The sequence below is a fragment of the Selaginella moellendorffii genome, unplaced genomic scaffold, assembly GCF_000143415.4.
Source record: "Selaginella moellendorffii unplaced genomic scaffold, v1.0 SELMOscaffold_11, whole genome shotgun sequence".
Lineage (NCBI taxonomy): Eukaryota > Viridiplantae > Streptophyta > Lycopodiopsida > Selaginellales > Selaginellaceae > Selaginella > Selaginella moellendorffii.
Window position 1 is genome coordinate 672842 of NW_003314272.1, and position 18896 is coordinate 691737.

General features: G+C 47.7%; 6 protein-coding genes, 1 long non-coding RNA gene and 1 other non-coding gene across 14 annotated transcripts; 3 read left to right on the forward strand and 5 right to left on the reverse strand.

Moving 5' to 3' along the window:
• Window positions 1–1680: 1680 nt before the first annotated feature.
• On the forward strand, window positions 1681–4399 carry LOC9650798. The gene is made up of 5 exons (XM_002968642.2): window positions 1681–3391; window positions 3466–3616; window positions 3667–3808; window positions 3859–4080; window positions 4135–4399. Exons 1-5 carry the CDS (start codon window positions 1681–1683, stop codon window positions 4327–4329), a joined length of 2421 nt encoding a protein of 806 aa, XP_002968688.2. The 3' UTR covers window positions 4330–4399.
• Window positions 4400–8204: 3805 nt separating this feature from the next.
• LOC9650800 (maltose excess protein 1-like, chloroplastic) lies at window positions 8205–9964 on the reverse strand. 5 transcript variants are annotated; one of them, XM_024673980.1, is made up of 9 exons: window positions 9781–9964; window positions 9541–9726; window positions 9196–9486; window positions 9072–9132; window positions 8893–8994; window positions 8713–8831; window positions 8576–8638; window positions 8442–8503; window positions 8205–8386 (listed from the first exon to the last, which is right to left on the reverse strand). In XM_024673980.1, the coding sequence occupies exons 1-9, from the start codon at window positions 9955–9957 to the stop codon at window positions 8308–8310; spliced, it is 1140 nt and encodes a 379-aa protein (XP_024529748.1). In that variant the 5' UTR covers window positions 9958–9964; the 3' UTR covers window positions 8205–8307. The 5 variants fall into 5 exon arrangements, with proteins under 5 accessions (XP_024529748.1, XP_024529747.1, XP_024529746.1 ...); XM_024673979.1 differs by having other exon boundaries at window positions 8205–8389; XM_024673978.1 differs by having other exon boundaries at window positions 8205–8389; window positions 9043–9132.
• LOC112345988 (band 3 anion transport protein-like) lies at window positions 9925–12923 on the reverse strand. The gene is made up of 6 exons (XM_024673887.1): window positions 11996–12923; window positions 11714–11925; window positions 11537–11659; window positions 11270–11470; window positions 10168–11212; window positions 9925–10111 (listed from the first exon to the last, which is right to left on the reverse strand). The coding sequence occupies exons 1-5, from the start codon at window positions 12921–12923 to the stop codon at window positions 10169–10171; spliced, it is 2508 nt and encodes an 835-aa protein (XP_024529655.1). The 3' UTR covers window positions 9925–10111; window position 10168.
• An 812-nt stretch (window positions 12924–13735) lies between these two features.
• Window positions 13736–16368, forward strand: LOC112345989 (pentatricopeptide repeat-containing protein At4g39530-like). Its single transcript, XM_024673888.1, has 3 exons — window positions 13736–14825; window positions 14886–16218; window positions 16272–16368. The coding sequence occupies exons 1-3, from the start codon at window positions 13736–13738 to the stop codon at window positions 16294–16296; spliced, it is 2448 nt and encodes an 815-aa protein (XP_024529656.1). The 3' UTR covers window positions 16297–16368.
• On the reverse strand, window positions 16306–16994 carry LOC9651639 (protein NUCLEAR FUSION DEFECTIVE 2). The gene is made up of 3 exons (XM_002968914.2): window positions 16909–16994; window positions 16802–16854; window positions 16306–16745 (listed from the first exon to the last, which is right to left on the reverse strand). Exons 1-3 carry the CDS (start codon window positions 16951–16953, stop codon window positions 16361–16363), a joined length of 483 nt encoding a protein of 160 aa, XP_002968960.2. The 5' UTR covers window positions 16954–16994; the 3' UTR covers window positions 16306–16360.
• On the forward strand, window positions 16549–16981 carry LOC112345986. Its single transcript, XR_002992247.1, has 3 exons — window positions 16549–16618; window positions 16670–16766; window positions 16819–16981. It is a non-coding gene; the product is annotated as an uncharacterized LOC112345986 (long non-coding RNA).
• On the reverse strand, window positions 16953–18684 carry LOC9651640 (WD repeat-containing protein 53). 3 transcript variants are annotated; one of them, XM_024673884.1, is made up of 12 exons: window positions 18590–18684; window positions 18431–18533; window positions 18304–18365; window positions 18171–18227; window positions 18053–18112; window positions 17944–17997; window positions 17840–17882; window positions 17714–17791; window positions 17422–17659; window positions 17242–17362; window positions 17068–17195; window positions 16953–17014 (listed from the first exon to the last, which is right to left on the reverse strand). In XM_024673884.1, exons 1-11 carry the CDS (start codon window positions 18680–18682, stop codon window positions 17103–17105), a joined length of 1002 nt encoding a protein of 333 aa, XP_024529652.1. In that variant the 5' UTR covers window positions 18683–18684; the 3' UTR covers window positions 16953–17014; window positions 17068–17102. The 3 variants fall into 3 exon arrangements, with proteins under 3 accessions (XP_024529652.1, XP_024529653.1, XP_024529651.1); XM_024673885.1 differs by having other exon boundaries at window positions 16990–17023; XM_024673883.1 differs by lacking the exon at window positions 16953–17014 and having other exon boundaries at window positions 17056–17195.
• A 73-nt stretch (window positions 18685–18757) lies between these two features.
• On the reverse strand, window positions 18758–18830 carry TRNAR-CCG. Its single transcript has one exon. It is a non-coding gene; the product is annotated as a tRNA-Arg (tRNA).
• Between the last annotated feature and the right edge of the window lie 66 nt (window positions 18831–18896).

An 18896-nucleotide genomic window follows, 5' to 3' on the forward strand; every position in this document is an offset into this window, starting at 1 on the left:
TCTATCCGATCAACACTGCCTTAGCTTGTGCTAAGTTCCCTCGCCAAGGTTCTCGCCTATTGCACCAACTCCTACTTGGTCCTACTTAGTTTCAGCTACTCATTGCACAAGCAACGGAGAGTTAGCCTTCCATCCACAGATTCCCAAATCTCTCATAATCCCCCTCCCCGGGTTAGACTGGACTTAAGGTTCGGCTACACTCCCCACAGGCACAAGCAGCCAAGCACACCAAGCCTCCAGGTTCCTAACACCCCTTGGTACAACAAGACTTGATCATGGGACCCTCTAAATCCCAAGCCTTGGGTGCAACACTTGCTTCGGGACATCGGGGCAAAACACCGTGGCCTAACGGCCCAGTATGGGTACCTCTACCCCCCCACTTCCATCCCGAAGGGAAGGCCCAAGCCCCTAGGAAGGGCGAGGACCAATGAGCCACAAGGTACTCAAGTGGGGCACCACTCCACATGAGCCGGGAGCACTGCAGTCGGTTTCCCTTTCGGGAGTGGGAGCTGCTCTTGAGCACTTCCCTGGGTGGCCCCTCCGGTGCCACCCAAGCCCATGCTCACTCCCACCCAAGGCCCCTTGGCCTCAATCTCAACCTCAAGTCAGTTTGGAAGCACCACTGGAGAGTTCCTTCAAGACTGGTTCCTGGACCTCATTATCCCTACTATACTTTTGGAACCCCCTGCAGCCCCCCCCCCCCCCCCCCCTGGGAAACGCACGCTTTGGGCTTTCACCCCTTAACCCGTATTAGTATTTGGACTTAGTCTAGAATTCGATCTCGGACTCGATCTCGGACTCGATCTCGGACCCGACTTCGGACTCGGTCTCGGACTCAATCTCGGACTCAATCTCGGACCCGATCTCGGACTCGACTTCGGACTTGACCTCGGACTCAATCTCAGACCCGATTTGGATCTCGGACTCTATCTCGATCTCGGTCTCGAACTCGATCTTGAACTCGGTCTCCAATTTGGCCTCGGACTCGATCCCGAACTCTATCTCGAACTCGGTCTCAGAGTCGGTCTTGGACTCGATCTTCGACTCGGTCCCATCCGATAAACTCTTTGTCATTTCAGTCATACTTTCGGGGATCCTTTAGCCTCGGGGAGTCGGTTCCTTACAATTTTTTTCAATATAACTATGGGATATTGCTCATTAGAGTTATAAAGCTGTGATATAATATTCTAAAAAAATATTATAGAATTTTTTTATATTTGAAATGAAGGATTCCTAATAGTTAGATAGGTTTATTACCAATTCTTTGTATATAAACTACCCTAACATGTTAAAGCAATTATCAATATAGCTAATAGTTTTATGTTTTCTTTTCATTTCATTTTAGCATTTATAATAAAATATATTTATCATCTATGCAAGATAAAAAAACACATAAAATTAATGTGCAAACTAAATTTTTAAAATGCTACAGTTTATAACTTGTTTTCTAGCTTTGGTCGCAACTTTTTTTACAATTTCCTATTGTTTATGCCCTTAACTTTATCTTGTGTCTAGATCTGTCCTCTATGTGCTACACAAACTTAAGCACATTTATATTCATTAAACCTTGATTATAAACGAATTCGAGAAAAGTGTAAATCACAACTGTTTAAATAAACAAATATCCAAGAATATGCCTGAATATTCTAGAAACTCGGCATTTTCCTAGGGTTTATGCCAATGATAGAGTTTCTTGAGGGTGCAATCGCGTCCCCGAGGTTCTCCAATGTCGCTGTCCCAGCGGCTGCTGTGAGCCAGGCATGGAGTCGTCTACGCGCGCCTGGCCAGGAGATCGGGATTATAGAAGAATCGCTCCGGTTGCTGGCGGAGAACAAGAAATCCTTGCATGTCGGGGAAGCGCAGGTCAGATTCTTGCTTTCTATGCTCGCCGTGGCCAGGGATGCGAATTATCCCAGGATATTGGGCACGGTGTGGGCTTGGGCAGCGCTGGTGATCAGCGTTTGGGTCCGGCGGTCTCTTCTTAACTCAGTTTCCACTGCCAGCGCCAGTGTTGCCGCGACGCTGGACAGTGTGGCACGGACGTACTGCGAGATTTTGCAAGACGAGGCCGTGGGCTCGTGCTCTTGTTGCCAGTCGATCCTTTTGCTAGGGGCAGTGTGCGCTACGCGAGAATGCCGCGACGAGACGAGGAGGAGATGCCAGGCAGCGATCGTCGAAGAGCTTGGCAAAAGGAAGGAGAGAATTGCCACATCTTCGTCACTGCCGGAGGCCCTGGCTGGTGTTGGCTATGCGGTGATGGGCTCTTGGGAGGATTATAGTTCCGTACCTTCTATCATGACAGGGAGCTTGATTTTTCTCTGGACGATGCCGGTGGATCGTGAGAGTTTGGAAGATGGAGGAGGGGGAGCTGGCGAGAGAAAAGATTTCCAGCCACGGCCGTCTTTAGATTCTTGCGCCATGCTCTTGAAGCTATACGAGTTTTTAGGAGCTTGGGCGAGAGAGCAGCGGGTTTTGGAAGCTTTGTGCGAACCATTGGTGAGCCGTGATTCTGGAGCTCTGCCGGAGGTTAGGAATGCGAAGGTGGCGATAGCAGCAGGCTTGCTCCGTGGATCCAGATGGCAGCAAAGCTTGCTTCCCCTGAAGAAGAGCTTGGAGTCTATGATCTTAGCTCTAGCAAGTCAGCTGCTACAAGAGATTTGCGAGAGTGGACAACTTACTCGCGAGCAGCTACTGCGATGCATTGAAGAGCACCGATCTTTGCCGATTTCGGACACCCAGCGGCACCAGCTGAGATGCATTGCGTTGTCGATGGTGAGTGGCAGGAAGTTTGAGGAGGCACAGCCGGAGCTTCTGCATTGTCTGGTGATCGTTCTTCTGGGAGACGTCCTCGACGTCTCGCAGATTTATTCGCCACAGTCGTTGAGCATCCCCAAAATGGTCGCTGCTTTAGAGGCGCTCAAGACGCAGGCTGGCGGAGTTTTCTTCAGAGAGGTTGGATCGCTAGCACGCGCCGTTTGCGAGCATTATCGAGGAGTTAGCAGCTTTTACCAGCAGCAGATCGAGGCTCTCTTCTGGAAGTACTCGTCGAAGCTGTACGAGAGGCACAGAGTCTTCTCAGCGGTGTTCTCCAAAGACCAGGTGCTCAAGGATGAGATGCAGAAGAGCAAAGACTTGGTCAAGGCTTTGGAGGCAGTGTTCCTGACGATAGTGCTGTTTTTCTCGAGCTCTGTGGATATGTTGCATGAGCGGGAAGAGCTGGCGGCCTATGTTCTGGATTCTTTCTCCTGCGTGGAGTTCCTAAGGCGTTTCCAAGTCGATGAGTACACCGACACTGTGAAGAAGTGCGCTCTGCTGGTTTCCGGAAGCCACAGAGCTTCATCGCAGCTTGTCGAGTTGCTCCCTTCGTATGAGCGTGTAATCTCCTGGCCTGGTACGTACCTCTACTTCCTTTTTTCGTTATTGTTTTTTTTTCTTATGTGCTTTTTCATGCAAAGACTTGTGCAGGTAGTTCTATTCTCGAGAATCCAGATTATAGCTGGTGTCTTGACGATGTTCAGACCAGTCGGATCCAGTTCCACTTTCGGATCCTCTCTTCGTGCGTGCAGCAGCTGGACGCTAATAGCGTTGAGAGCGGCGTCGTGCCAATTCTTTTCCTGTGAGTTTGATTTTCCTGACGTTTTTTCGCTTAACTCGGAAATTTCTCAGGTATATTTGCCATCCATCGAAACAAGCAGCGGAAGCAGCCCACCAGTTATTCGCAAGCTTTTTGTCCCGGAGGGCAGATTCAGCACGCGAAGGATCTCTGGCGGAGCAGCTTGGAGTGTTTTATATCAACAGAGCAATGGAGGTATTTTCTTTGCTCTTCCTATTTTTTCTTCTGACGCTTGAGTTGTACAGGGATATCCAGACTTCACTCCACTGGAAGGACTCGTCGCTGGAGTAGTGGAGATCGTCCGTTGCTTGCCCGCTGGAAGCGTAACCATCCGCCATTGTATCGATCAACTCGTCTCCAAAACGCAACTCTTGATTGGCCTCCTCGGCGCTGGAGCTGCTAGCGACGAAGCCGTGGCTGCTATTCGAGCTCTGCTTCTTCACCTCCTCCTCATCGTCGACATACAGGTTCTCTTCTAAGTTTTCCAGTGCTTGACGAAGTTTCTTCAATCGCTCTTCCAGGTTCTTCCACACTTGATGCAGAAGCTCTCCAAGCTCATACTAGCGTCTCTTCCATCACCAGCCGCCCAAGAAAAAGTTTTGGAGGAAGTGTTTGCTGTTGTCTCGACGTGCGAAGATCACATACGCAAGCCAGCTTTAGTGGCGTGGCTCCAGTCCTTGTGGTTCTTACATTCACAAGCTTCCCCTAGGCTGTAATCAAATCACCTTTTGGTGGTATAAGAGTTAACAGAGGATGTGGACGAGCATTAGATCGACGAAGTCTCCATTGCTGCAGCAGTGATCGTAGCGCCAGGAAAAGGTCATGTCGTAGGCATCCACAAACCTTGGATAGAGCAGGATCGTGGAGACGAGCAAGAGGATGACGCAATGCGGGTCGCAACATCAACTCCAGTGGCCGGAATCTCAAGCATCTTGTCCAAAAACCATGATAATTCTTTAAAAGGATATAAGGCTACGTATATTTCGGGATGATTGCGGCTTGTCCACAGACTTCCTTGTAAAGAGTCCGACTTACTAGCGGTGTTGTCCCCTGGAACCCAATAGTTGGGCATAAGTGACACCCTGCGTGGGCTCTCATGACCTTTATAAAGAGGAGAAGGTTGATGAATGGCAGCCCAGAATAAATTGCACAGGATCGTGGTTACAGACGGAAGCACGGAGAAATGCAATCTGTAAAAGCGTAAAGAAGTCGTTGCGTGCAACAAGATCCCAACGAAACTTGCATTACACTACAACGAAACCAAAACTTTCAAACTACACTGAATAATTCTGCTAAGTCGAGCAATAAGACGCACGATTACACTTTAGAATCCATTTCATAAATTTTCGAGAGCCTGCAACAAATCAGCCTCAAAGATTCAACCTCTCTCGCTAACTCCAAGTAGGTGACCTGCCTGCTGATAAGCTGAAAGAAAAAAAAGAGTTTTTTCATGGTGGAGATGCTCTCGTCCCTGGGTAAGTTCCCAAGCTCTCTCACTTTCCATGAAAACTCCTCTCTTTATCCATCCTGTTGAAAGAGATCTCTTCGTTTTAAACCTGTCCCTGGACAACTTCTTCTTACAAGTTGCTAGCCAAAAGTCTTACTTTCTCAGCAGCACCGATGCCCGGCCGGCACCACCGCCGTCGCCGTCGCCGTCGCCACCACGGATAAAAAGATTGGTTAGGGTGTTCTCGCTGCCTACGATTCTCAGGTGGATCTAATTTACTTCCAACCAAATGCTGCTAGGGTTCTTCAGCTGGAAAAGGGATTTGACAGTGTGTAAAGGGAAGAGTGTGATTGCGCTTTGGTTCGGTGAGCATTTTCTGTATTTTTGTTGGCGCCTCTGTCCTGGCAACATGATTGATTGTCTTCTCCATACAGAAGAAACTAAATGAAGGCCCTACTTCGCTCAAGGTACGTGTTGTTGAATTTCTTTCCTTTAATCTCTCTTCTTTTGTCGGTGTGTGTACAGCGGGAAAACCTGGGGAAGCTTACTATTGGAACTTCAGATGCATATACTATCTTGGTTACCAGTTGAAGACATGGTGCGGTTGCATTTGGTTTGCAAACAATGGCCTTCCCTACTACATGATTCAAAGTATTATGGGCCCGAAACAGCCGACATACATTCTTATTGCTGCAGCAAGGAATTAACGCACAACTTTTAAAACAGCGAACTCGCTACTACAGGAAGATTTACCTCAGGGTTGGAACTCTTGGCTTACACCGGAAGGTTCAGAACTATTCTTGTCGTGTGCATCATCAACGAGACATCCGAGACACGTTTCTTAGTTGGGAACCCGCTAACGCACCAATGGGTGACGACCGCACCTCCACTTAAATCTTCAGTACAGTGTCGACGGTCGTTCATGCTGATCCCGTACATGAGTGAAGGTTCGATGTTCTTCAGGATTGCCATTGACCCCTATTTATTCGACTCCAAAGTGGGGATTTGGACACTTCCTTCCTATCAAACCATCTGGACGTTGTCCTCCAACACGCTGCACATACAAGGAGTGCAATACGGTCTCGGGTGTTGTGAGCAGCACAGTGCAGTTGTGCTGCTGGAGGTTGATGATCTGGGAGCTCTTAGCGAAGCAAAGTGGTTGTGGGCCTGGGACATGGACACACTTCCGTCTTCTTACCCGTACATGCTCGAAATTGGCGGTGAGATTGGGTTACTCGCTGCAACGAGGTGGTTTTGGTGCTGGACAGGACGAGTGGTAAAGAATGGAGCTGGAGGAAAGTCTCAACATTACCCAAACACTTGCACAACTTCATGTCTTTGTTTGACAGCAGGATATGCTGTACAAATGGCAATCTTACGTTTTAAGCGTAGGGATGCAGGTTGTCGTATTTGATTCCCAACGCATGACATGGGAGCTGGTTGGGAAACGTTTGTTGCGTACAATGGAGCTCCTTGTTTGGGTGCCCGACTTCGCAGCCGTCCCAAATGCTAACACGCCCAATGAGAAGTTGAAGCAAAGTTGTGCCAGCAAGTATTCAGAGGCCAGCTTTGGTATTAGACCTGCGGCCTGTGGAACGTTCGCAGGTGAAGAGAAGAGTTTTCTGTATATATATGTGCTGATTGATTTCTACTTGTTGAATTTTCTAGAGGTGGAGGCTGTTTCAAAGCGTGGGATGACATGGCAACAGATTGGAGAGCTCGCCGTTGATCGGAACAAAGGTAACCGTAGCATTTACTTGTGTGTGATTTCCTTGTTGACAAAGTGTTTGGGCAGGGGGTATATTTAAGCTACATTTGATTGCTTAAATGTGTAAACCGTTACTTCGAGGTTACTTATTTCATTGAGCTCTTGTTTTGTGATGGTTGCAAGCTGGAGGTGATTAACTTCTGAATCTCAAGACGATTCCATCCGGCTAATCGATCATACCATGAAAGAATCAGTACAAGGAAAAGTGAAAGAAACACAAAAGAAAAAGAGAGAAGAAATTATAGGAAACCTTAATATATACAAATAATGTTAGCTAAAATAAAGCTAAATTGAGCATAGGAACTCTGTGATATGTGTCAAATGCCCAAGCTTGCACTCAAAATTTTTGAGTCTTTTTGATCTAGTAAATGAAAATATCATGCTTGTAACAATAATATAAAGGTTATGTAAATGAATTAATGTGAAAAATATTAAAACGTCATTATAGTACTTATATGATCATACTAGTTCATCATTACATAAATTAATTATTTTCTCATTATTGATCCATGCTTTGATGTCTATACTTGCAATTAAATTCTGGTTTACAAAAATTAGAAGGTTATCAAGAAGCCAATTAGGATATAGCCCATCATTATCTCGATGTATTTTTATTTCACATAACTTTTCATTTTGTAAAGGACATTCTCTAGTATAAGAAAAGAAATCACTATGACATGTTTCAAAATTATTAGAATCATCATCAATATCTATAAATTTTAGTATTGTTCCAGAAGAAAATATAAGTGAAATATCAATATTTGCATCTGTTCCTGCATTATTCTCACAACCAGTTTTTATGCCTAGCCCATATTTACACTAATAAAAAAATCCATATTAATAGCTAAAATTTTAAAACTTCTCACTCACCTGTAAAAATGCATAGCTATATGAAGAAATAAATGGAAATAAAGAAACTGCTATACAATATTTAGCCATATAAGGTATAATAATGTCCCAAATTAATGTATAGTATTTCAATTTAGACAGCATTTATTTTAACTTGAGGCATCGGGTTTTGTCATATAGTGGTTATTGTCCAGTTATATGCACCTAGAGATAGAGAGAGCTTGCCATATGTTAAGACTGGACAATTCATATTTGTGGCTGAGAATTAGAAATATTACTCTTGATATTTAAAATAATTTTATTACCACAAGAGTGGTTGGGTGAGGTTTAACTTATCTAAGAGGTATGTATATATGACATTTCATGCTCCGAGTTGGATCATTTGAAGCTACCACACACTGAATAAAACTAGATAAATGTATTTTAGAATTAAAATACAATACTAGGGTTATTTATTTGTTGGGCTCTTAATGTTTATTATTATAGATAAACATGTTTATAATTTATTAAATCCATAATCAAAGTAATTATAATGGCGTAGAATATATTTTTCTTTTACACAGGATGTTAAATTTAATATCAATTTCCATACAGTCACACACCCGCTTCTTTGTTTAAATTGGCATTCTTTTACCAAGGCACAGCTCCAGCAAGGGACACAGCGAGCACTTCAATGCATATGCGGTGGAGTCTTTTTGCATCACATATCCTGCTTTGAAATATAAACCTTACAATTGTAAAACGAAAGAAAAGAAGAAATTTACCCAGCCATGTTGTGAGTAATCCCGTGACTGTCCCAAAAACTGTACCACTCAAAGCACGAGCTCTGCAACCAACCAAGAAAGACATCACGAGAAGCGTTAACGAAAAGAGAAAAGAAAGAGAGCAAACTTCTCACATCCAAAGCGTTAGAAGTAGTCCCCAACCTTGAAACAAAGTCCCCCAAGCCGCACCTGTGAACCTGGAAATCAAACGAAAACTCCGCAAGAGAGAAAAAAAAAAGAAAAAAAAACAGAACGAATAGCGAATGCTAACCACATGAGATCTCTGGTGAATAGAGCCCGAGGGACGAGAAGTCCATTGCCAATCATGGCCAGCAGAATTGTTAAGGGTGACAAGCCCTTGATGTTCTCGGGGTCGATAAAATTCTGGAACTGCATAGTTCATCAAAAAGCCTGTCAATACTCCAGAGATGTGTTTTACATTTTACAGTACCATTTGAGCCACCGGCGTCCACATGAAGAGCAAGGTTGCAGTCCATGCCGAAAGAGCAACCAAGAAGTCTGACCATTTCTGAGGCAAGAAACCGATAGCATCCTGCAGAATGGAAGACATTGAAATTATTGCAGATAAGCTTCGTGTTACCATTGCCACTAAAGTGAGTGTTGCGATACCAGTTATCACGGCTGGAAGAATGGTGTGTGGAATGTGAGGTTCGAACGTAGACCACATCACCTGTAACAGCATTATCAAGCAAAAAGAACAAAAAAAAAAAAAAAAAAACAAGAGGAAGAGTACCTGCAAGAGAACGGTCGCGCCACCAACACTGATCACTGCTTCCCAGATCTTCCACAACCATTCACGTAGAAGCAGCAGGTAGTTTAAAAGGTTGAGCAGCAAACCAAAGGCCACTGCGATCACTGTTCCAGCCAAAGCCAGGGAAGGCATTGCGCCTGCTATTCCAAGTTGGATCAAAACCACCAAAGTCGTAAGCACGCCAACCGCTTGAACAGCCATGGCACCTCGCTCACGTCGTCCAGCAAAATATGAAAGTAGCGAGAGATTTCCCAGCAAGCTCGTCAATTGTCCCTGCAACAAATACTGTATCTCAGTACCTGTAAGAGACTTTACGTCCGAGGCTACCATCCATTGCACTGCTGACAATGCTTCGTAGTTCCCAGCAATCAAGTTCCGAGCGTTGAGAATGATCTGAGGGAGTTGCAGAAAAAGAAACGGTAACGTTGCAAACTCTGCAAGATGAATGGTAGTAGAGTTCCAACTGAGGAGTAAAAGGCTCTGGCGATCGTCCTCTTCTCCATCATCGCCATCCTGCACGAGGGTAACATTTACTCCCTGCAACGATGCAGATGAAAAAACAATCACCTCAAGCTCGCGATAGCTATTGCTGTTGGAAGAGCTTGCCATCAGGAAACTTCGAGGTACAACTTGCATTGATAGACGAGCTTCTGTGCTAAAAGCAAAAAGTTGAAAAAAAGAAAGAAAGTTGGTTAGCAAACGCCGCGTTTGTGATACAATCACGAGAATTGAATTGGCATTCATCTTTTTGTGCGGGAAAAGTGTCACCCGAGTCCGTGCAGCAGCAGCAGCAGCAGCAGAACCACCACTTCAGCCGGCACCAAAGTCTACACCTTGGCATTGGACAATCTGTACTGTACAAGTACAAGATTGCCAGCCGTCTCAGTCAAATCAGATCCTGCCATGAAGAAACAAAAATGAGCAAGGAAAACTGAACGCGAAAAGACACCTTACCTTAGTTCTGTTGCACAGTTTCTCGGCCTGTTGTCGGCACTAAGTTGCTGTCGTCCCGATCTTGCATAAAACATGGATTTTCTGTCGTGCTGAAGCCAGCACTCGCCAAAGGTACCGTCTTCCTCTTCCTAGAGTGAGACGATGAGTGACTTGAATTACTGCCGCACCCAGCCCCGGCACCGCCGTCAGAGTTCGTCTTGACACACTCCAAGCTCTGCTGGTGATTGTGATGGCCATTCAGCTGCGAACTTGCAGGAGAAGGTCGATGAGGAGACTCGTAAGTCGCTGGGCTTTGTGTGACAGAGTGGACGTCCCCCAGATCAGCATCTTGATGTAGCAAAGTCAATGAATTCTGCCAGCCGTGGTCGTATAAGAGGTTGGAATGCAGCTCAATGTTTAGAGCTCTTCTCTTGGAACGTCCAAAAGCACGAGTACTGTCCTTGTTGAACTCGGCAGCTTGACCGGCCCGTGAATGGTCGAAACTGGAAGCCTGCTGGGAGAAGGACCGCACTTGGTTCATCTCTCTGGAGCCATCGTCACGATCATCTTCAGTTCTCGCCGCTGATCCTGTTGTCTGCCTCTTTCTTTTGTTACGTCTGCGAGATCTTTCTTTCAGCCTCCTGCTACTCGGCATAATGAGCATCGACGGACTTCCCCGAGACTGCGGTGAGCTACTGCTTTCAATCTCCACGGCTTTAGTTCGAACTAGAGCTGAGCTAGGCTGCACCTCTGCTTTCGTAGACTCTTGATATTCCAAAATCGTTCCACCCGAGCTGAGAGGCGAATCGAGTGCAGCCAGGCCGCATGCCGTAAAAATACTCAGTAAGGCGTAGTGACGAAAGCCGATCACGAGCAGAACGAATATTGGATAGACCAAAGCTGCTGGAGTCCTGCTTGTTGTGAAGATGACCAATGCGCAAAACATCTGGGTTGTGCAGTAGATCCTTCTTTGACAGAGCGAAGACCGATTACGACTGTCAGAAACAGTAAAAAACACTTTGAGCCTCTTGATAGCCTTTAGTTCTTTCAAACACGAGTATGCCATCTGGAGATCACAAACAAGCGCGTAAAAAGAAGAAAAAATAGCACGAAACATGCCTACCTCGAGAAACATCCCCGCAATCACTCCAAGTGGAATTTTTTCTAGTAAAAGATCGATCCCAGGGACAAACGGTATCCCACACAGCATAGAAACGATCATCACAGAGATGCGCTGCGACTTGATGACCTCTTTAGACTTTTGCTGGCCTTCTTCATCACGAACGTTGACGTGAAAAATTAAAGCACGCTTGTGTGCAATACTCTGTACTAAAAGCAGAATAGCATGTGTGGTTTCTGATGATAAACGAGGAAAGAAAAGGCTACATACCTGTGCAGAAAGACCATAGCAGAAAGGAATCCCAAAAATACTGCAGGAGCAAACAAGCACGGCTATAATGAAGAGGTCCCAACTCCCTGGCGTCTTTTCCGGAAGAACGTAGCCATTTGCATGCTGCCAGGGGCAAAACACGCTTTACCAAAGCGAACAGACGTAACAGAGGCTCACCTTTAACACCACGGAACCCGCGTTGTGATCTACAAAGATCATGCAAGCCAGGAGAGCTCCTGGGATGAATGCGAGAAGAATAGCCCACATTGGAACACTCTTCAGCCGGACTAGAGTTCCTAGCCTTGTAAGATTGTCGGTTCGACAGAGAAAGTCCGGCATGTCCACTCGCTCGAATTGAATGTGCTGAAACTTTGGGAGGAGTGGAAGAACTACAACCAACGGAGCAACGAAATGAGTGAGTGAGAAATTGAAAGGAAAAAGAAACAAAAAATTACATACCTGTGAAGACGAGAAATGTTAAAGCGGGACCATAATTCTGGATGAGCTCACGAGCTTGTCCATTGAGGCACCGCCAGGATTGAGCTCCACTCAGTACCACCGCCAAGACGAGAGTACAGGTAGCAAGCCAGAGTGAGAGTATCGAAGCCTCCAGTGAGTGAGCAGCAGAAAAGAACCGAACTATCTCCGTAACCCCGATCCAGAGCAGGCTGAACCCGACGAAAAGCCTCAGAATCTCCCAACTAAAAAATGTAAGATGTGCTGTGAGCCGACAAGCACCGCTGGTAGCGAGGAAGAACAGCAGCAGTGCGCACCACAGTCCGATCCAGGCCAGCCAGGGAAGAAAATCTAGCGAAAGTCGCTCGGCAGTCCGAGAAGCAGCGACCATGAAAATTATCGATGGAACACTCACTCCGACGACCATCAGTGGCTGCGTACCAAGGATACCCACAGCCAGTCCGCAGAAACATGTCGAGACGAGAACTTCCGTGATGCCGAGACTGCCATGAGTTTCCACTTGCAGCCAGCTCCCAAACGCGATAGCCGGCAGCAAGCTCGTCCAGAAGATTAAATGCGACGCGAAAATGATCCGGAAGTCGAGACCTCTCGTCCACTGAGTCGCATAAGCAAAGGCAAAGTTCTTCAGTTTCTTGCAAACCGATCGATCAGCCGGATGCTGGTGATCGCTGTCCAAGCGAAGAATGCTGATAAGCTGTCCCCGGCTGCCACAATGCTGCTCCACAAACGGTTTTCTCTTCACATCGATTTTTTCCCTGCTCGCTGCTGCAGCGCTTGGGTCGAGAGGACCGGACTTGCCGCTTGCCAAAGTATGGTAAATGACTTTCTTGCAAAGCTTGATATCGTTGCCTGCTCCTGTTCCTCCCAGCTCCTCAGTAGTCTCGATTTCTGTCGCTGCTACGGTAGCCATGGCTCCCACCTCCCCAGAAAAAGAAGGAAAAAACTTTCCCTGCCGTGTTCCAGTTCCAGAATACTATCCAGTACAACTCCAACTTGAGCCCCTGCGATGGTAGTCACTGCTTAACAAACTCTACCTCCGATCATCAGCGAGAGAGCCCAGCAGCATTCCTCTATTCCTCTATTCCTATGCTGTGGAAGTTTAAAGGCCAGCACCGAAGAAACAGTAAATCCATTCACAAGCCAGCGCCTCTGCTTTGACTCGGCTTGTATGCTTTGCCCTGGCCTTTGTTTGCCCCATTCATAATAGCGGAGAGAATGAGCCATAAAGGAAGAGACAAAACCAAGTTTTGGTACCTGTTCTGTGCCAGGAGGATGAGCTCAGCGTAGCAATGCCCGTTCGTTCTTGATCGCTCGCTCTCTCCAAAACCCTATACCCTAATCCCTCTGCCGTGCTTCCTCCTCACCGAATCGTCAAACCCGAATCAAACGACCTGGTATCCAATGCGCTGCGATGCGATGGCTACCCTGACCTGATCTTCGTCCAGCGCCTCCAGCCGCGCCATTGGCGCCATCGCATCAAATGCCGCCATCGTTTTCCGCGCTGCGCCACGCCTGCCCTCTGCTGCGCCCTCCTGGAAGAGTGAGAGTGTGAAATATTTCCATCGTCGGGCTGGGCGGGAAAGAGATCGACGGCTGGAAATAACGCTAGGGCAACAAACAGCCGTAGCCTCCATTGAATGCCGATTAAAGCGACCGTATAGTATTTTAAACAGCCCGGGCATTTTCTTTTTTAGGGCTCTTCGATTAGGGTTTATCCGTTCTATGCGAAAGTGTCCACATCGCTCTGGATTCGTGCTGCATCGAGGCGCGTGGGAGGAGATTCTAGTGCGGGCGCAACGGGCTCTTCGCGGCGATGGCAGCAAGAGATCGATCTTGCTAGCGGCATTGAAGGCGTGCGGCAATGCGCGGGAGCTCGAGACGGGTACGCTGATCCATGGCGAGATCGAGCCGGAGCGGGGGCTGGATTTGTGTGTGGCAAACACACTGATCAGCATGTACGCGAAATGCGGGAGGATGGGCGACGCTCGCAGGATTTTCGAGGGGATTCCAGCGCCAGACGTGATCTCGTGGAACGTTTTGGCGCTCGGGTGTGCCGAGAACGACGAAGAAGAACTGGCTCTGGAATTGCTGGAGAGAATGAAGGATTGCGGGGGCGATGCCCGTCCAAATGCAAGAACATTTCTCGCGGCGGTGAAGGCTTGTAGCTCTCTGGCAGGGAAGGAACAGGGAACGCTAGTGAATGGAAAGCTGGTGAAAGTCCGGGCATTAGAGAAGGGAAGTAGAGTCCATTCTGGAGCAGTGATGGACGCGTTTGTGGCCAACTCTCTCGTGGACATGTACGCAAAGTGTGGAAGCATGGAGAATTCCCGACAGGTCTTTGACAGGATGCCGGCTCACAGTGTGGTTTCGTGGACTTCTGTGATGCTGGGCTATGCCGAGAACGGCCAGGGGGAGTCGGCTCTAGAACTCTTCCAACGTATCGTCGACTTGGACGACGACTTCTCCAGCGCAGATGCCTCGATCTTTGTCGCTGCGTTGAAGGCATGCACGAGCTTGGCAGCGAAAGAGAGTGCCAGGCAAATCGATGGGATCTTCGTCAAGACGTCCGCTCTGGAGAGAGGCATCTTTGTTCACGCCAGAGCGTCCAAGAGCGGCTGGGACCGTGATATTTGCGTTGCCAGCACCCTGGTAAACATGTATGCCAAGTGTGGGAGTATGGACAACGCTTGCATGGTTTTCAACAGCATGCCTCGCCACGACACTGTCTCGTGGACTGCAATGATGATCGGCTATGGCGAGCACGGAGATGGCGAGCTCGTCCTCAAGCTCTTCGAGCAGATGCAGGCTCAAGGTTGTGTTCCGGATTCCTTTGCTTTTGTTGCTGCTCTAAACGGGTGTATATGTTTGGCAGAGAAAGAAGCCGGCACGCTGATCGACGGAAAGGTTGTCAAAGTCCAATCTGTGGAGAAAGGCATGGCTATGCACCATCAAGCTAAAAGACATGCCTGCGACTCAAACAGCTTTGTCTCCAACAGCATGATAGATATGTACGTCAAGTGTGGGAGCATACTGGATGCCAGGATAGTCTTTGACAGGATGCTACAGCCTACTGTCGTGTCGTGGAACGCCTTAATGGCAGGGTACGTGGAAAGCGGCGATCTGACACTGGTCCTCGAGCTTTTTACAGGTATGCAACTCAAAGGTTTCTTACCGGATGCTCTAACTTATGTTTACGTGTTGAAGGCCTGCATTGGATTGGCAGAAGGTGAGAGCAGCCTGCAGCTGGATGGGAGGAGGATAAAAGTTGAGTCTTTGGAAAGAAGCATGGCTTTACACTCTCGAGCTGCCGCCAGCGGTTTGGATACGGACATGTTTGTGGCTGGCTCCTTGATCGACCTTTACGCGAGCTGTGGGAGCATGGCCGACGCTCGCCGCGTTTTCGACAGGTTACCTCTGCATGACGTTGTCTCTTGGACCGCTCTGATTTCTGGTTATGCAGAAACTGGAGAAGGAGATGTGGCTCTGGAGTTGTTCCGATATATGCGAGGCGCCGGATGCTCTCCAGATGCTCAGACCTTTGTTGCCGCACTCCAGACCTGTGGCAGCTCCGTGGCCTTGGCATCTGTGAAAGCCATTCATGCGGACAAGCTCAAAGGCGGTCTAGAGAACGACGAGTTTTTGGAGACATCACTGGTGGATGCGTACGGGAAATGTGGACGAGCGGTCGAGGCACAGCAGCTGTTTGATGCGCTTCCCCGACTGGATCCACCGACCTGGACAAGTCTCATAGCAGGCTACAGCCGCCAGGGAGACAGCAAGAGAGTGATCGAGTTCTTCCACGCGATGCAGCGGGAAGGCTTTCAAGCGGACGAGATTACGTTCGTGTGTCTCCTCAGCGCGTGCAGCCATGCCGGTTTCGTGGAGAAGGGGAAGAAGTACTTTGAGCTCATGCTCCCGAGGTACCGGGTGAGAGCTACTCTGGAACACTACGTGTGCATGATCGACATCTATGGTCGTGCAAACGAGCTGGAGGCCGCGCTAGAGATGCTCCGCAACATGCCGTTCGAAGCCAATGCCGTTGCTTGGAGGACTCTGCTGGCCGCGTGTGCCAAATGGAACAACATGGTGGTGGCGAAAGTGGCCTTCGATTCTCTAGTGGAGCTGGACCAGGCAAGCGCTGCGGCTTACTCCTTGATGGGAAACATCTACGGAAGCACAGGCATCAAAACCACGTCGACAAACTGGTAGAAGAGCTTGAAACTTGTATACTCAGAGAACTCACTGTTCTTCCTTTCAGGCTTTCACACAAGAGACACTGCTAAGAAAGAGGATACTGAGAACTCACTGTTCTTCCTTTCAGCTAAGAAAGGAAATCAGAGGAACAGCTTATATCACCGCTGAGCTCTTGATCTTCCAGAAGACAGACATGGCTTGGTCCGCGCTGCCATCCATCGCGATGGCTCCAAACAGCGCATGAAACGCCACAGCCAAGACTTTGTCCGACTTTCGATCGACCGGAGCGTCGGCCCTGATGAGCTTGTCGAGGCCGAGGCCAGAGGCGCGGCGTGCACAGGCCGTGGTGCTGGAGAGGCTGGATGACATGGCCTCGAGCTCTTCTTTGGTGGCATCTCGGTTCTTCGCGAGGTAATGCTTGTAAACGCTGGCCCGGATGATGCTCACGCCTAGCAAATGCAGGGGGCCATTGTTGTGGCGAGAGTAGGACGAGTGCGTGAGCGCGTCCTGGAGTAACGTGGAGTCGTTGAACTTGTAGCTGGAGAAACCAAGATGAGAGGTGAGTTAAGTTTTTTTTCTCATATTTTTTCTTACCCCAGTTCGTCTTCCAGGGTGTCTGATGTCTCCTTGAGCTTGATGGAGATCGCCTGAGAACACTACGCTTGAGAAATAGGGAGGTACTGAAAGTAAAACGAACATACCTGGACGAGTAGCAGTGCCGCGAATACGAACCAAACGGTTCTCATTGTAGAATGCAAGAACCCTAGTTACTTCTGCGTCTTCTTTCTGGAGTCGAAAGTTCATGATCTTCGGCGACTACAGTGAGTGTAAATGTTGTAAACCAAATGTATCAACTTTACCATGATCTAAGATTGAAAGAAGGGACGGCTCAACCTTACACAGGGACGCTGTAAACTCTTAAGAACTTGGAAGTGTCAGCAACGATAAGATTGTCTGATGAGCTCGCTCTTGTTGTCATCCAGTTCACCTGGAATCACATTTTCAAGGAACTGTATTTTCCGAAAGTCTCGTACCTTTCTATTGTGATTGAGTGAAAGCTTGAGCTCGCAAGCGGTCCAGTTCCAGATTTTAATGCTTGAATCGTTACCACCTGAGATTACTGTCCTTCCAGACTCGTCAAAACTTGCAAAGTTCCTGCAACGGAGAATCGTTAAACAACATGAAAAATAAGAGAAGAAAACGTAGGGACTTACACATGAGACACTGGTGCCGTATGGCCTCCTTGATCCACGTCTAGGCTGCATTTTCTGGCGAGACCCTGCGATGGATCCCTTTTCGCTGGGCCATTAAGATCGTAAACATCTGTCCCGCCATCGCCGCGCGCAACAGCCACAGTCCTTCCGAGCTCACCGGAGATTTCCCGCTGTGGGCATGCTAATGCATGCACGAATGGAGGATTGAAGATCTGCTTGGATGCATCTGATACACATCCTGGAAAACCAAAGCAAACCTCTTCAAGCCAGCCAGAAACTGATCAGCACTCACCAAGATCAAGAGCAGCAAGCTGTTTTCCTCGGTTGAAGTCCCACTTGATCATCTTCGAGTCCAGTCCTCCCGTTACCACTGTATAATCCAGTTATAGCAAAAGTTTACAAAACTAAGCTGCTTTACCTTCCCACGGCCTCTGGGGATGAAACTGCACTGCGCTACAGATCTACGTGACAAGAGTGTGTGAAGAAACCACGCTGCAGAAAGAAATCGTCTCCAATAGATACATTTGTATGACCTCGCAAAGCTTTGAACGTCCTGTTGTTCTTAAGGTCCAAGATCTATAAACTTGAAAAGGTCAAGTCTGTGAATGCAAATAAACTTCGAAGAACAAACCTTGGTCTCTCCGCTATCATCCGAGGCTGCCAAAAACGTAGCCTTTCGATTGACCGCCAGCTGAAAATAAAAGCGTAGATCAGACTTTGAAACGTGAATTTGAGAATTCACGCTCGACCTGATTGATATCATCTGCATTGATCGTGTGCTTTGCTATGACGTCTGCCGAGGAACCCTTCCATGAAATGAAGAGAAAGAAACAAAACAAGAGGTCAGTCAAGAATGGAGTTACGAAGAAACATTCGTCGTACCAGCCGAAGGTCGAAACAATAAATGGATGATCCCGCTGCCGCGTAAACGAGGTTCATATCCACTGCGAGAACAAAAAAAGAAAAGTCAATTATACAAGACGAGGGACTAGAAAGAATTTAACAGCACCTGGATTGTAGCACACAGACGGCACAGGCAGTCCATCGAAGAAGGAATATTTCTGACTGGCCTCGTTGCTACCACGCAAATCAAAGACGCACACGCGCCCGTCCTGGAGAGGACAATTCCAGAGAAAATTCGATCGCAACACAAAGAAGACAACCTTACCTCGCCGCCGGACACCAATCCAGCTGCCGATCCATCACCGGAGGCGGCAGCGCAGCAAAGAATTGACGAAGAATGCCCCTTCAAGCGCCGCATTTCTCGAGAAGAAGCAGCACATAATAATTTAGGGTTTAAGGGTAGAAGAAAAAAATAGAGAGAGAGGAAAGCAATCGCGCCAGACAGGGATCGAACCTGTGACTTTCTGCTCCGGAAACAGACGCTCTATCCACTGAGCTACAGGCGCACAAGTGGTAGAAAACGCCACACAGGCTGCCTTAATTCTTTTCTTTCTCATCCAGATAGAAAATTA

Bases quoted from the DNA above. Each gene is read 5' to 3' on its own strand.
- LOC9650798 (XM_002968642.2), top strand. From the start codon at position 1,681: ATGATAGAGTTTCTTGAGGGTGCAATCGCGTCCCCGAGGTTCTCCAAT. The intron at 3,392-3,465 runs GTACGTACCTCT...AGACTTGTGCAG, and splicing joins GCGTGTAATCTCCTGGCCTG to GTAGTTCTATTCTCGAGAAT. The intron at 4,081-4,134 runs GTTCTCTTCTAA...TCGCTCTTCCAG, and splicing joins TCCTCATCGTCGACATACAG to GTTCTTCCACACTTGATGCA.
- LOC9650800 (XM_024673976.1), bottom strand. From the start codon at position 9,957: ATGAATGCCAATTCAATTCTCGTGATTGTATCACAAACGCGGCGTTTG. The intron at 9,487-9,540 runs GTAGCCTCGGAC...TATTTGTTGCAG, and splicing joins TGTCAGCAGTGCAATGGATG to GGACAATTGACGAGCTTGCT. The intron at 8,995-9,071 runs GTATCGCAACAC...TCCATTCTGCAG, and splicing joins TCTTCCAGCCGTGATAACTG to GATGCTATCGGTTTCTTGCC.
- LOC112345988 (XM_024673887.1), bottom strand. From the start codon at position 12,923: ATGGCTACCGTAGCAGCGACAGAAATCGAGACTACTGAGGAGCTGGGA. The intron at 11,660-11,713 runs GTGAGCCTCTGT...TGCCCCTGGCAG, and splicing joins CGGGTTCCGTGGTGTTAAAG to CATGCAAATGGCTACGTTCT. The intron at 11,471-11,536 runs GTATGTAGCCTT...CTTTTAGTACAG, and splicing joins GCTATGGTCTTTCTGCACAG to AGTATTGCACACAAGCGTGC.
- LOC112345989 (XM_024673888.1), top strand. From the start codon at position 13,736: ATGCGAAAGTGTCCACATCGCTCTGGATTCGTGCTGCATCGAGGCGCG. The intron at 14,826-14,885 runs GTTGTGTTCCGG...TATGTTTGGCAG, and splicing joins CGAGCAGATGCAGGCTCAAG to AGAAAGAAGCCGGCACGCTG. The intron at 16,219-16,271 runs GTAGAAGAGCTT...TCTTCCTTTCAG, and splicing joins AAAACCACGTCGACAAACTG to GCTTTCACACAAGAGACACT.
- LOC9651639 (XM_002968914.2), bottom strand. From the start codon at position 16,953: ATGAGAACCGTTTGGTTCGTATTCGCGGCACTGCTACTCGTCCAG. The intron at 16,855-16,908 runs GTATGTTCGTTT...TAGTGTTCTCAG, and splicing joins CGGCACTGCTACTCGTCCAG to GCGATCTCCATCAAGCTCAA. The intron at 16,746-16,801 runs GTAAGAAAAAAT...TGGTTTCTCCAG, and splicing joins ACCCTGGAAGACGAACTGGG to CTACAAGTTCAACGACTCCA.
- LOC9651640 (XM_024673884.1), bottom strand. From the start codon at position 18,682: ATGCGGCGCTTGAAGGGGCATTCTTCGTCAATTCTTTGCTGCGCTGCC. The intron at 17,363-17,421 runs GTAAGTCCCTAC...TCTCCGTTGCAG, and splicing joins ACGGCACCAGTGTCTCATGT to GAACTTTGCAAGTTTTGACG. The intron at 17,196-17,241 runs GTACGAGACTTT...ATGTGATTCCAG, and splicing joins CACTCAATCACAATAGAAAG to GTGAACTGGATGACAACAAG.